The following is an 11,942-nucleotide window of genomic DNA, read 5'->3' as shown; positions in this document are numbered from 1 at the left end:
AGACATCATCTCATGTACAATGAACATGTTATCAGGAGAGACCAGTCCCTGGAGAAGGACACCATGCTTGGTAGGGGAATCATCAAGAGGAATGCCCCTCAGAGATGGATTAGCACACTGGGCTCAAACATAACAATTGTAAGAAAGGCACAGACCGGACAGGGTTTCATTCCTTCTCTTGAACGCATGATGAGTTGGAACCGGCTCAGCAGCACAACAATCTCAACCATACTGGTTTCAAAGTAGTTTGCAGTTTTTTTTCTGTTGCTGGGCCTGTGTGCCTCTGCAGGCTCCACTTCCCCAGTCTCTGCCCTGGATGTATTCGCTATTGGGAGCAGGGAGCAAGTTTTTTTTAATTTGTTATTCACTGATGTCTTTTTAAAAGGTTATCCATTTTTGTTGTCTTGTCTCCATGATGCATGACAGCGGTTCTCTGTGTGTCTTGTTCTAGCTTTTGCTCTGCATGCCTTCAGGAATGTCTGAAACCGAAGAAACCTGTCTGTGGGGTATGTCGAAGCGCTCTGGCCCCTGGCGTCCGAGCTGCGGAGCTTGAGCGGCAGCTTGAGAGCACAGAAACTTCTTGCCATGGCTGCCATAAAAATGTATGTGGACGTAAAACGGACAAGACGGGTAAACGGCCAACTGTGGTAGTGCCATTTCTGACGTTAGCATGGATGGGCGACACAGTGGCATCCTGCATGGCTAGTTATGTGTGGTGGCTGTGCCATTTCACTTTTGAGAGAATTCCTGGTTTTACAGTCATTGCAAGTTTGTTAATTTCATACAAATGCAAACATCAAATAATGTAGGCTTCTTCCCTAATCCTTGCTTCAAAGGTTGCCACTTTAAAAGTGGTTGATAGTAGAAGCCTGCCTAACATTTTCTAACTTTTGACCAACACAGATACGTTTTTGGAAACCTAATATGAGAGTTTCATGAAGTGATTATCATACTATAGTATGTAGTTACGCCTTGATATTATTTTTTTCACTTAATGGCTTACTGGTCAGCCTTGCATGTAAATTTCATTAATTTTAATGCCTGCTTCTTTCCATCGTATGAATATTCCTTAATATCACTTTCCTGTCTGAGTGGTTTAGCCCTGGACATTCATGGTGATTGATTACAGTTCTTAATAGGGCTATTTCCCCTGAGGGAAATGTGAGGCAGTCTGCTTCCATAAAGATTTACAGTTCTACTCTGTCCTATAAAGCTCCTGTGAGTTTGAATCAACTCGATAGCAGTGAGGGTTTTATTTTGTAGTTGTTATTGTTCTTGGTTGGCAGCTAAAAGTCACCTTGTGTTTTATAGCTACAGGTAAGACGGAAGAATTATGATAAGCCAGAGCTCAAATAGTGGAGCTTTATTCCTCATAATTTCCTTTAGTTTAGAAATATTAGATATTAAAGCTTTTTATTATTACCTTTATGCATGGTTAAAAAGGTCGAGCTTCTTTGTTTTTTGTTTTGTTTTGTTTTTGTATGCTTTTGATTTTCTTTTAAAAATGATTAGTGACTATATTGTGGATATACCTCCAAAATGGTTTTCTCCTCTAATTTCTTTATTTATTTCTTACACATTTTTTTCCTTTTTAGAATGCTTGTAAAAAGAACTCTTCTCTGGGTTTTTATCTCTTTCCAACTTAACTTTTCCAAAAGGAAGATTTTTATAGCAAAGATAGAATTCAGTTTGTGGGTTCTTTAAAATCATCTATCACAATTTGGCATTTAATACCTATCTTGGCTCCCTAGCTTTTTATCTATTTTCCTGAAATGATTACTTTTTTCTGTTGCACAGATGTGTAAGAATGTGGATTTGGGCTTTCTGTGAGGAGACTGGTGTAAATCTAAAATCTAGTGCAAGAATCTTAAGCAGTGTCACTAGATTTAGCAGAAAGCTTAGTCTAAATCAAGTAAATCTCTAGGAGATTTCTTTTGTTTTAGGGTAGAAGAAGGTGTCCTGATTTGTTTGAGTAAAGCATTGGTCTCAGTAATAACAGAAGTTCCAGAACTAATGGACAGGGTTTCAGGTCCACAGACACAGCTAAGGATTTTGGGGGGTGTTTGTCACGGTAGTGCACTGTGAGTTTTTGTCTTGCCCTTGCTTTGGTGGCTGTATTGAGCCTGTTACAAGAGCCTAACTTGTACCGTGTGATTCTTTAGTTCTTCCTGTCTAAGATCCGGGCCCACGTGGTTACCTGCTCCAAATACCAGAATTACATCATGGAAGGCGTGAAGGCCACCACTAAGGATGCATCCCTTCAGGCGAGGTAAGAGTCTCATCCACTTCCATTGGTGGGGATCTCTGCTACAAAGATGATGTTCACTTGGTGTGTTGGGGGGGTTAGATGTGAGTTTGGCCAACTGATAAAGATATTATTGTTATGCTGTGACCTATCTACATGATTTTTTGTTTTGTGTTTTAAAGGGAGCGGGGTGTCTCTCTAGAGTTCTCGTCAAGTGTTAGCTGTGCCATTAAGTTATGTTCAAACACTTGACCTGACTCTGATCTGGAAATCAGAATCCTAGTCATAATAGCCTTAGTGAGCTTTGTCGTTTTTGAAGCATCCAAGAAAAGTCAAAAAGTGTTGCTGTAAAGTCATAAACCCCTTTTATTAAAGACAATATAAAACATGGAGCTATTTTTTTCTTAATGTGTCCTCAACACTTCTGAAGGTGGGGTTTCTATATCTCTAGCCCTTCCCTGAAGAATTCTGTGCTTGTCAAAGTAGATCACATCAAAATAGCCGTTTGGGCATATTCCAGAGACTCAAATCCTCTTCCTTTGAAATATTCTTTGAGTATGGAGAGCAAAAAGAAGCTTGAAGGAAGGGGCAGGATCAGGGCTGTATACTGGGGGTAAGGTTTCCCAGCGTGATTCTCGTAGGACAGCCCTTAAAGAGTGAACAGCTGCATTGTTGTGAAGGAAAAATTCCATGGCCCAACTTTATTGACCTTTTTCTCACCAATGCAGTTTTCTATTTTCTTGAAATTTCTTCATAACTCTTCATGGATAAAATTGATCAAGGTTACCCCTCTGGAAACCCCAAAACAATTTCTGTAACCTTCTGAGCTGACATCTCTGCTCTGCTCATCTTTAGGCCTTCCTTAAAACTCATCTAAAAACTTGCTTTATGTAGGTCAACATTCCTGTATATTTGATGCAAAGCTTCGGTGATTTGGGAAGATGTCCACTTAGGCTTTGTTAAAAAGATTTTATATTAACCCAGACCGCAAAATCTTTTTGTTCCCCTATAGCACAAGAAATATTTTTTTTCTCTCTCTCTCTAAGTCATCCTAATAATGACTAAAACAAACAAATCCACTGTCTTCACGTTGATGATGACTCGTAGCGGCCCTGTGGAACAGTATAGAACCGCCCCAGTGAGTTCCAGAGACAGGACTCTTGATGGGAGTAGAAAGTAACTTGTTTTTGCCCCTGGAGCAGCTTGTGGTTTCAAACTGATTGTACTGGTTAGCAGCCCAGCATGTAACCACTGCCATCCATTGATCACAGAGCCGTTGCAGCACATTTATGTGGGACAGACTTGTGCAGGTATGACCTGGAACCCTAGTAGCTATTCTTTTTGATTTAGCCTGTACAATAGTTGGAAGTTGTGTGGAAAGTTCCTCATGGAAATTAACTTCTTTTTTTCTGCCTTTCATCTTCCAGGAATATCCCTAACCGTTACACTTTTCCTTGCCCTTATTGTCCTGAGAAGAACTTTGACCAGGAAGGACTTGTGGAGCACTGCAAACTATTCCATAGTACAGATACCAAGTCTGTGGTAAGAGTCACTAGTCTAAAATCTAATGTAGGATCCATGTTCAAATGTTAACAATTACTGTAATGTCCTTCCTAGCTCTTTCCCCATCTCCCAAATTCCTAGGTCCAGTGTGTGACAGTTGCCATATCTCCTCTGTGTCCTTTAATCTGGAACACATCCTCTTTCCCCATGCTGGTGTTTGGTGATGACTCAGAAACTCAAAACTCACTGCCATCGAGTTGATCCAACTCATGGACCCAGTTAGACAGGGTTGAAGTGCCCGGGTGGGTTTCCAGGACTATAAATCTTTATGATTGTAGAAAGCTTCATCTTTTTCCAACGGAGCAGCTGGTGGTTTTGGACTGTGACCTTGCGATAAGCAGCCACCATGTCGCCCACTGTCGCCAGAGCTCATTTTGTAAGGATAGTGTGGGAAACTTAACTCTGAGGGAAATATGACTGAACTTATCCCTGACTAGTAGAGGGGATCTGGAAAGCTAGTATTCCACAGTAGGAAAGCCTCCACTTTAGGAAGTTAGAGATATAGTCTAAGTACATTTTCCTGCGTTAACTAACTTTTCCACAGACTCTCCCCTTAAAGCTGAGCTGCCTTAAAGTGAGCACATGGTTGATTCTGTCTCCCTGTAGAAGCAGACATTCCTTTTTGCTCTATCTCTTCCGCCGCAGCATCCAACCCCTCTCATACTTTCCCCCAATAGCAGATGGGCATAGGGAAGCTTTAGCCTCCAAGCCTGTGATTCAAAAGCTTTGCAATTAGCCTGACTACATTAATTTGGTCATTAAATTTGCCTTGAGAGCCTTCAGTGTAAAGAAAATAACCACATCGCCCCTGTGGCTCTTTTGAATTTTATATATAAAACAAAAGGGGGAATTGTGGGATCTAAAAAGACTTCCCCAGCTTTGTCTCCCCCCAAAGATATGCCAAACCTATGAGGCTGTTTGCCAGCACATGGAGGGAGGTCAGAGATAGTCTCCCTGTAGGCATTCAGCCATCCAGAGCAATCAGACTACTGTCTGGTCCTCTGTAGGTGGGTCTTACACCCTATTGATAGGATAGTGATTGTTTCCTTAGAGAGCTTATAACAGGTCAAACCTGCTCAGTGACATCCAAAGTTAGGCTGCTATCCCGAATCTAGGATCTTCCCATCTTGTCACATGTGTACCCCTGATCCTTCCTCTTCTTTTACGTATGCGCCCCTAGATTGTTCCCCTCCCTTCACTTTATTGTCTTTGTTACAACCCTTTCCTGTGATGTAGGTCATTAACCTGTAATCAGGGAACTTGCGTGCCCAAGTATATATAAGCTTTGGTTAGAAATAAAATCGGTCTCCCTTGTGCTCCTGTCTGGTCTCCGGATCTCCATGTGGACCATCAAGCGGGGTTGAGGTGAGCAGCATAAAATATGCCTGACGCTTTCATTTTGTTCTCTCTTTTACCTCTCTTATTCTCTGTGACTTTACTGTAATCTTTACGTATTATCACTGTACAATTACGTCTGCCGGGCCCATGATGATTTGTTAGGGGCTGGCTCCCCTGACAGGAGAGGCCAGTTTTGTAGGGGGGCCTTCCGTTAGAATGTCTCTGGCCCTGCTGTTTTTGGATACGGGGTAAGTGATGGGTCCACTGTCTGCTATGTGACGGCTTCTCCGGTGTCTGTTGATCCTGTTATTGATAATGCTGACTGATTGCTTGGTGCCTGCCAAGTTTCTCCTCCATAAAACTCACTTTTTCTTTTTAAAAGTACCTTCTTCGTAGATGTGGGGAAAGGACTTCTATGAAATTGTTTAGAAAGACCTCATCTATCCTTTGGCATTTTAATTTAAATATCAGAGGCTGGCAGGTGTGAATTTGGTCCATTTTGGCAATATGGTGTACTCATCCCTCATGTGATTAGCCCACTGGATGGTAATGCATCGTTCTCTTTGGTTTGGTTTGGTTTGGTTTGGTTTCCCCCATTTGTCTCAGGCCGCTGCTTATGAGCCATGGGCCTCCTTCAGCAGGCAGTCTTTAGCTGTAAAGCGGAGTGCCCACTCTAGGTTTACCTGAACCTTTGTAAGGATAGGAGGGCAGCTATTATTGCTCACCTTCCTAGGCCTAGCAGCAGACTTTGCTTTTCTACCATAAATCTTAAAGCACGAATGGTCAAAGAATGCCTTAACTCCTCCTCTGATTTTTGAACTCCTTGCCAAGTCCCGAGACTAATCAGTGAAGCCACCCTTTACATGGGGCTCCCTTTTATGGTGCTGTGGCTGATTTTAGGGATGGATAGCCTTGCTGTCTGCTCTTCCCACCGCCTGACTGGAGAACTGTGCCAGTGTCATCCACAGTGAGCTTCCTTAATTCATCTTTGTAGTCTCAAGCACACACTCTTAAGGGCTAAGTCCGTTTTCATAAGCTCCCAGTGGGAACTGCACCATCCTTCCCAAATAGAAGCTGAATCCTGCATTTAAGATGGTCAAAGCATCAGGTGTGGGTTCCTTATCACTCCTGTCCACCCCTGAGGCCACACCCTGACCCTCCAGGCCCTGACATATTCATGCCTCTAACCTTTACAAGGTAGCAGGTTGCTCAGTTTGGGTGTTCTATATTTGAAAATGAGAAGTACTGGCAAAACTCAACTGGCTCTGAGAAGCTACTGCCCCTCTAGGGACATGTGTCTTCCCTTGTACCTGACTTGCTTCACTTGGTTGCCTTCCCAGCTGGCACCCGTAAGCACTTTAATTTGTAACCCTCCTTCGAGTGCTTCCCTCCCCGCCAGTCTGAAAGGAAGGCTCCTTGTCAAGTGTTCGTAAAGGACCAAGAGAGTGACTGACCCAGAGTCAGAGCTCAGTAAGTTTTCCATTTTCGTGCCGCTTCCTACACGTCACCTGTCATGTTTCTTGTCTCACCTTCAGCATTTCTCTCTACCTGCTTCTTTGTGTTCCTTCATATGTGTCCCAAGTCCTCAGAACTAAGTCATGGGAAGCATAGCTGACCTGGCATTTTCTCTTGCCCCTCAAGCTGTGCTTTTCAGCTGCTGCCCCTACGTTCCTGTCCTTTCCTGTGTCCCCTAGAGTCTGGCTGCCGCCCACCCATCCTGCTGACATCACCTCCATGGTCCTAGCTGCTTCACTTGGAGTTCTTGTTTTCTTTCGCTTCTACGTGTGGGTCTCCAGCCCTTTCCCTGGTCCCCCAGTTCCCTGCCACAGCATTGTCTCCAGTGTTCCTTTAGACTCTGGCGTTTTATTCTGTATTCCAATTTATTAACCCGTGAAGAACATACCCTATCACCACTTCCCATTATAGTGTAATAAAGGTGAACCCAGTGTAGAGGCAAGACATCACACCATGGTGGCCATCCATGAAATTAGCCAATCACAAAGAACTGATTGGTTTCCCTCAGAAATAATCAAATCAGGCCTCCTCATTTGACACCAACAGTTATCTTTCTAACATGTCTATCATACACACATGGAAACTTCAGCCTGAAGTAGGCAATTGTGTTAGTTTCCTAGGGCCGCTGTAACAAAGACCTCCAATTGGGGAGCTTCAAAGAACAGGATTATATAATCTCTGCTCTGAAGGCCGGGGGTGGGATCCTAAGTTAGGGTGTCAGCATTGTCTGCTGTGAGCCTTGGAAAGACTCAGCTTCTGTCTCTCTCTCAGCTTCTGCTAGCTCCCAGCCTTCTTCCCTTGCAGCTGCAGCATCACATGGCATTTATCATTCTGTGGCTCCTGTATCTTCTGTTTCTCTCTGTATCTTCTCCTATAAGAACTAGTCATATGGAACCCACTCTGCCCCAGTAGGGCCTCATGGTAGTTAAGCTGGAAAACATCTTCTAAGACCTATTTCTAGAGTCACGATCATAGGTTCCAAGGTTAAGATTCACCATGTGCTTTTGGAGACATAGTTCCATCTGTAAAAGTTATTATACCTACTGTTTTGCCTTCAGGAACCCTGGTAGTATAGTGGGTTTCTCATTGAACTCCCAACTGCAGGGTCAGCAGTTCAAAACCACCAGCTGCTCGGAATAAAAATGAGGCTTTCTATTCCCATAAAGATTTATGGCAGTGGTTCTCAACCTGTGGGTTGCGACCCCTTAGAGGGTCTAACGACCCTTTCAGAGGGGTTGCCCAATTCCTAACAGTACCAAAATTACAGTTAAGAAGTAGGAATGAAAATAATTTTATGGTTGGGAGTTATCACACCATGAGGAACTGTATTAAAGGGTTGTGGCATTAGGAAGGTTGAGAACCACTGATTTATAGTCTCAGAACCCCCCGGGGGCAGTTCTGGACACTGCCTACAGGGTCACTGTAAGTCAGATTTGACTCAGTGGCTGTGAGTGAGTGTTGCTCTCCTGTGTAATCCCACAATGGCTGCACAGTACACATTCTTAGGCAAGATAAGAGGTGTGTTTTATGAAAAGTACTTCAGAGTCACGTTTCAACTCCTGTTTTCAGGAGGTTTTACTTATGGTTCCTAAAAACTGATTCTTGTTTGAGAAAGCCCATGTGCTAAGACACATCACAAAAAGACCAGGACCCATTTTCAGACATACCTCAGAGATACTGTGGAGGTCAGTTCTAGACCTCTGCAATAAGGCAAGTTACATACCACTCAATTTCCATCTGGAAGTTATGTTCACATTATACTGCAGCCTATTAAATGTGCAACAGCATTATTGAAGCACCGTGAGAATGACCAAAATGTGACCCAGAGACACCAGGTGAGCACATACTTGGAAAAATAGCACCAATAGATTTGCTTTGATGCAGGGTTGCTTCTAAACATGACTTTGATGGTTTTGTTCTGGTTTTAATACAATATCTGTGAAGCACAATAAATAAAGCAAGGGTCAGCCTGTATGTTGGTCATTCTGACCAGTAAACTAGAACGGTCAGTAAAACTGGGTGGTGGCCCCAGTGCTTGTCTGTCATGAGGTTTGTGTGTCCCATTTCCATGCCAGTCATGGATTACAGATTCTGTAAACTGCAGTAATATTCTTGGCATTGCTTCTAATCTATTAAGATACATGTTGGTTTGCTCCCTCTTTTTAAAAATTTTCTGCTATGAAGTTAATAAGGTATTGGCCAGTTTGAAATTTTTGTGCGGGTACAGGTTGTGAGCTAGATGGCAGACATCAGACTGCAGCCATCCTCACTGTCTGTTTCCAGATGACCCCTCACCGGTCACGGGAAGTCACTGCCCCCTCTGCTGCGTGGCTATGCCATTATTCAACTGCTCCTTAAGGAAGGGACAGTGAGCTTATTCACAGATGATGTCAGGAAATTGATTGCGGACTCGCTGTTGAGTGTCTTAAAATGCTTTCCTTTTTTGTTTGCTTTTTGTTGAAATCAGTATGGCAGATGTCCATGTAGTTTCTGGTTTTCTGTATGCTTGACATTTTTCAGAATACGTTTTTACATGTCACCACACACATCCTGGCATATCTTGGCCCCTGTAAGTGTGTGTATAATGAAAGTCATTTGAGTGGACCGATGTGGCCCAAGGTTATGTGCACTCATAATTACGATGGCTGCCCATTGCTAACCCACTCCACGGTTTCTGGTAGTATGGCTGAATTCCCGTCTTCCCTCCCCTCCTGCGGCTTAACCTCTCCAGTTCTTTTCCTGACGAAGGCCTCATCTCCGACAGGACCCTACCCCTAACTCCCTTCTCCTCCACAGTCCCTGGTCCTGGCCTGGGCTCAAGCTCCACAACAAGTGCTTCAGCTCGGGCTCATCCCTTGTCACCCTGTCTTCCCTGTGCCACCTCCAAAGGGGAGCGTTTATGCCCCTCCCACCCCTCTCTGCGAATCTCCACAGCTCTCCCATTCTAGTCAGACCAGCCGGCTGACTCCTTCCCCTCCCCGGCCTCCTTGTCTGCTCTTCACGCTGCTGTCCCACTCCCACCCACCCACCCCCGCCCCAGGAACCCCCTTTTGGCTTCTCTTTACTTTTCTGAACCCCTCCCAACCTTGTAAGCTCCAGCCAGGCTCCGGTCTGAGGCCTGTTCAGCGTGACCCCTCATTGTGCCTTTCCTTCAACATGGGAGCACACTGGGCCTTTGACCCCCTGGGATACGTGTCTGGTGCTTTGCTTGCCTTTTTTGTGTGTTTTGGGGTCATCTAGTGCATGGGCTTAGAAGGCCATATTCTGTGCCCTCTCTGCACTGTCACACTACTCTGACTATGGTATAGCGGATCACAAAAAGGGGGACATTGTGACAGAAGCTTTTGTCCACTCCCTGTGCCATTCCATGTGAGGAAACAAAGGTGTTTCTTAAACACTGGTATGGACATGCAGGAGTGACTAGGCTCAGGCTGTTTCTCAGGAAAAGTAGCCAGACAGGGGCAACAGAGGGCTTAAGACCTTTTTTGTTAACAGGTTTGTCCGATATGTGCCTCGATGCCCTGGGGAGACCCCAACTACCGCAGCGCCAACTTCATAGAGCACATCCAGCGCCGGCACCAGTTCTCTTATGACACCTTTGTGGTGAGTCTCAGCACAGCTCATCACGTCACTTAACATGGGAGCTCTGGGCCCTGATGTTGAGCTCATCTCACCTGCTGGAATGGACTACTCATGCCAGTCTTGGGAGCTGGGGGTGGCCAGAGCTTCCTGGGCTTTGGCATTGAGAAGATGAACTGGTTGAGTATCTAGACAGAGAAACAAGAAAGGTTTACCCATTTTCTCTGGTACATACAGTTTCTGCCTGTTTAGCCTGGTTTGATTCAGTGCATGTGTATATTTTAAGCCCACATATCAAGGCTTTCTCATAAGGATTTACAAGCTGAAGGGTGAGTGGCTTATTGAGAGAGCAGTGAGTGAGCTGCAGCCTTCCAGCTGATTGTTGTTACATGGAAATCAGAAGTCCTGCCAAGTTCAGGCTCACCGGTCTCCCCCGCTCTCCCTCCCCCAAGAAGCTGGAGATGCAGAATTTCCTTTGGTGGGTCACAACCAGCCAGGTGGTGATGGTCAAGCCTACAACCTTTCCTGGAGCTGGGTGGGCTTGAAGTGGCATGCTATTGGTTGGCATTCCAGTGGCAGGTCAATGTGGCCAACTGCTGGGCATAGGTCTTTCCTTTGCACCGAATGCTATGAAGTCAGGATCAGTGTAGTAGTCAGTTCTAGTGACTTCATCCCAGGACCTGAGAGGGACTGTTCTAGGTCCCATTTATGTTGTCAGGAAAGCTATTAACAGTTGATGCTGTCAAAATGGATAGAATTCCTGAAAAACAGTTGTGCACATCATTTTGTCTCCTTAAAGAAAGTTCATTTCATTGTAGTTTCTCTGGGGCATTCTGGTCCCTATTCTGTGCTGGCCACTGATGCCACCCAGAGAGAAAGGTGCTCAGCCAGTGTGTTCATGGTGGTGCTTAGCTTCCCCAGTTGATGGGCTACGTGCAAACACACGGGCCTTGGTCTGTGCTCAGTCTCCATGAGAGGGCAACGTCTTTGTTCTCATCCTAAGGATAAGGTAGCAGAGGCATAGAGAGGTTAGGTTATTAGCCCAGAGTCACAGCTAGGGTAAGCCAGCAAAGGGGTGGATCTGGTCCTGGGCCATCCCTTCCAGAGCCCATTGGCAGGCTGCCTGCCTCTTCCTTGACCAGCAGTGACTGAGTGTCGTGTTCCGTCACAGGATTATGATGTGGATGAAGAGGACATGATGAACCAGGTGCTGCAGCGCTCCATCATGGACCAGTGAGCCGTTGCTGCAGTGCATCTCCCGCCCCAGAGCTTCCACGGGTAACTTTGGACTCCTCCAGTGAACAGCAAACTTGGGAGTGAGCCTGGGCGCGAAGGATGACTGACAGAGAAATGGGGCCCGAGGTCAGAGCCCCTCTTTCCTTGGGCTCTTACCAAAGCTGTCTTCCCTTCCTGTTCACCTTGTTTGCCCCACTAGCCCCACGGGCTCGTTCTCTTAATCCTCAGCAACTTCCTGGAGCTCTTGCCACCATGTCTCCAGCGCTACCTGTTCATTTCACGCTCGCCCTCCCATTCAGTATCCTCCCTCAGGTCCTCCGAACCAGCCAGGACCTCTTCTGGGCCACAAAGAGCACAAATGAGACCAGCATATACTGTGGAGGTCAGTTCTAGACCTCTGCAATAAGGCAAGTTACATACCACTCAATTTCCATCTGGAAGTTATGTTCACATTATACTGCAGCCT

General features: G+C 45.2%; 1 protein-coding gene across 1 annotated transcript; it reads left to right on the top strand.

Moving 5' to 3' along the window:
* The first annotated feature begins 395 nt into the window (after positions 1 to 395).
* RNF114 (ring finger protein 114) lies at positions 396 to 11,846 on the top strand. The gene is made up of 5 exons (XM_013008320.2): positions 396 to 602; positions 2,163 to 2,269; positions 3,673 to 3,787; positions 10,157 to 10,264; positions 11,412 to 11,846. The coding sequence occupies exons 1-5, from the start codon at positions 420 to 422 to the stop codon at positions 11,475 to 11,477; spliced, it is 579 nt and encodes a 192-aa protein (XP_012863774.2). The 5' UTR covers positions 396 to 419; the 3' UTR covers positions 11,478 to 11,846.
* Positions 11,847 to 11,942: the final 96 nt, after the last annotated feature.

The sequence above is a fragment of the Echinops telfairi genome, unplaced genomic scaffold, assembly GCF_000313985.2.
Source record: "Echinops telfairi isolate 266 unplaced genomic scaffold, ASM31398v2 ScPeMD7_5592;HRSCAF=6446, whole genome shotgun sequence".
NCBI lineage: Eukaryota > Metazoa > Chordata > Mammalia > Afrosoricida > Tenrecidae > Echinops > Echinops telfairi.
This window is presented reverse-complemented; position numbering and strand designations above follow the sequence as displayed.

What these genes read in the sequence shown, in the direction of transcription:
- RNF114 (XM_013008320.2), top strand. Translation starts at nt 420, where the DNA reads ATGACAGCGGTTCTCTGTGTGTCTTGTTCTAGCTTTTGCTCTGCATGC. An exon ending in GCCATGGCTGCCATAAAAAT is followed by an intron (nt 603 to 2,162) that starts GTATGTGGACGT and finishes GTGATTCTTTAG; the next exon opens with TTCTTCCTGTCTAAGATCCG. An exon ending in GATGCATCCCTTCAGGCGAG is followed by an intron (nt 2,270 to 3,672) that starts GTAAGAGTCTCA and finishes TTCATCTTCCAG; the next exon opens with GAATATCCCTAACCGTTACA.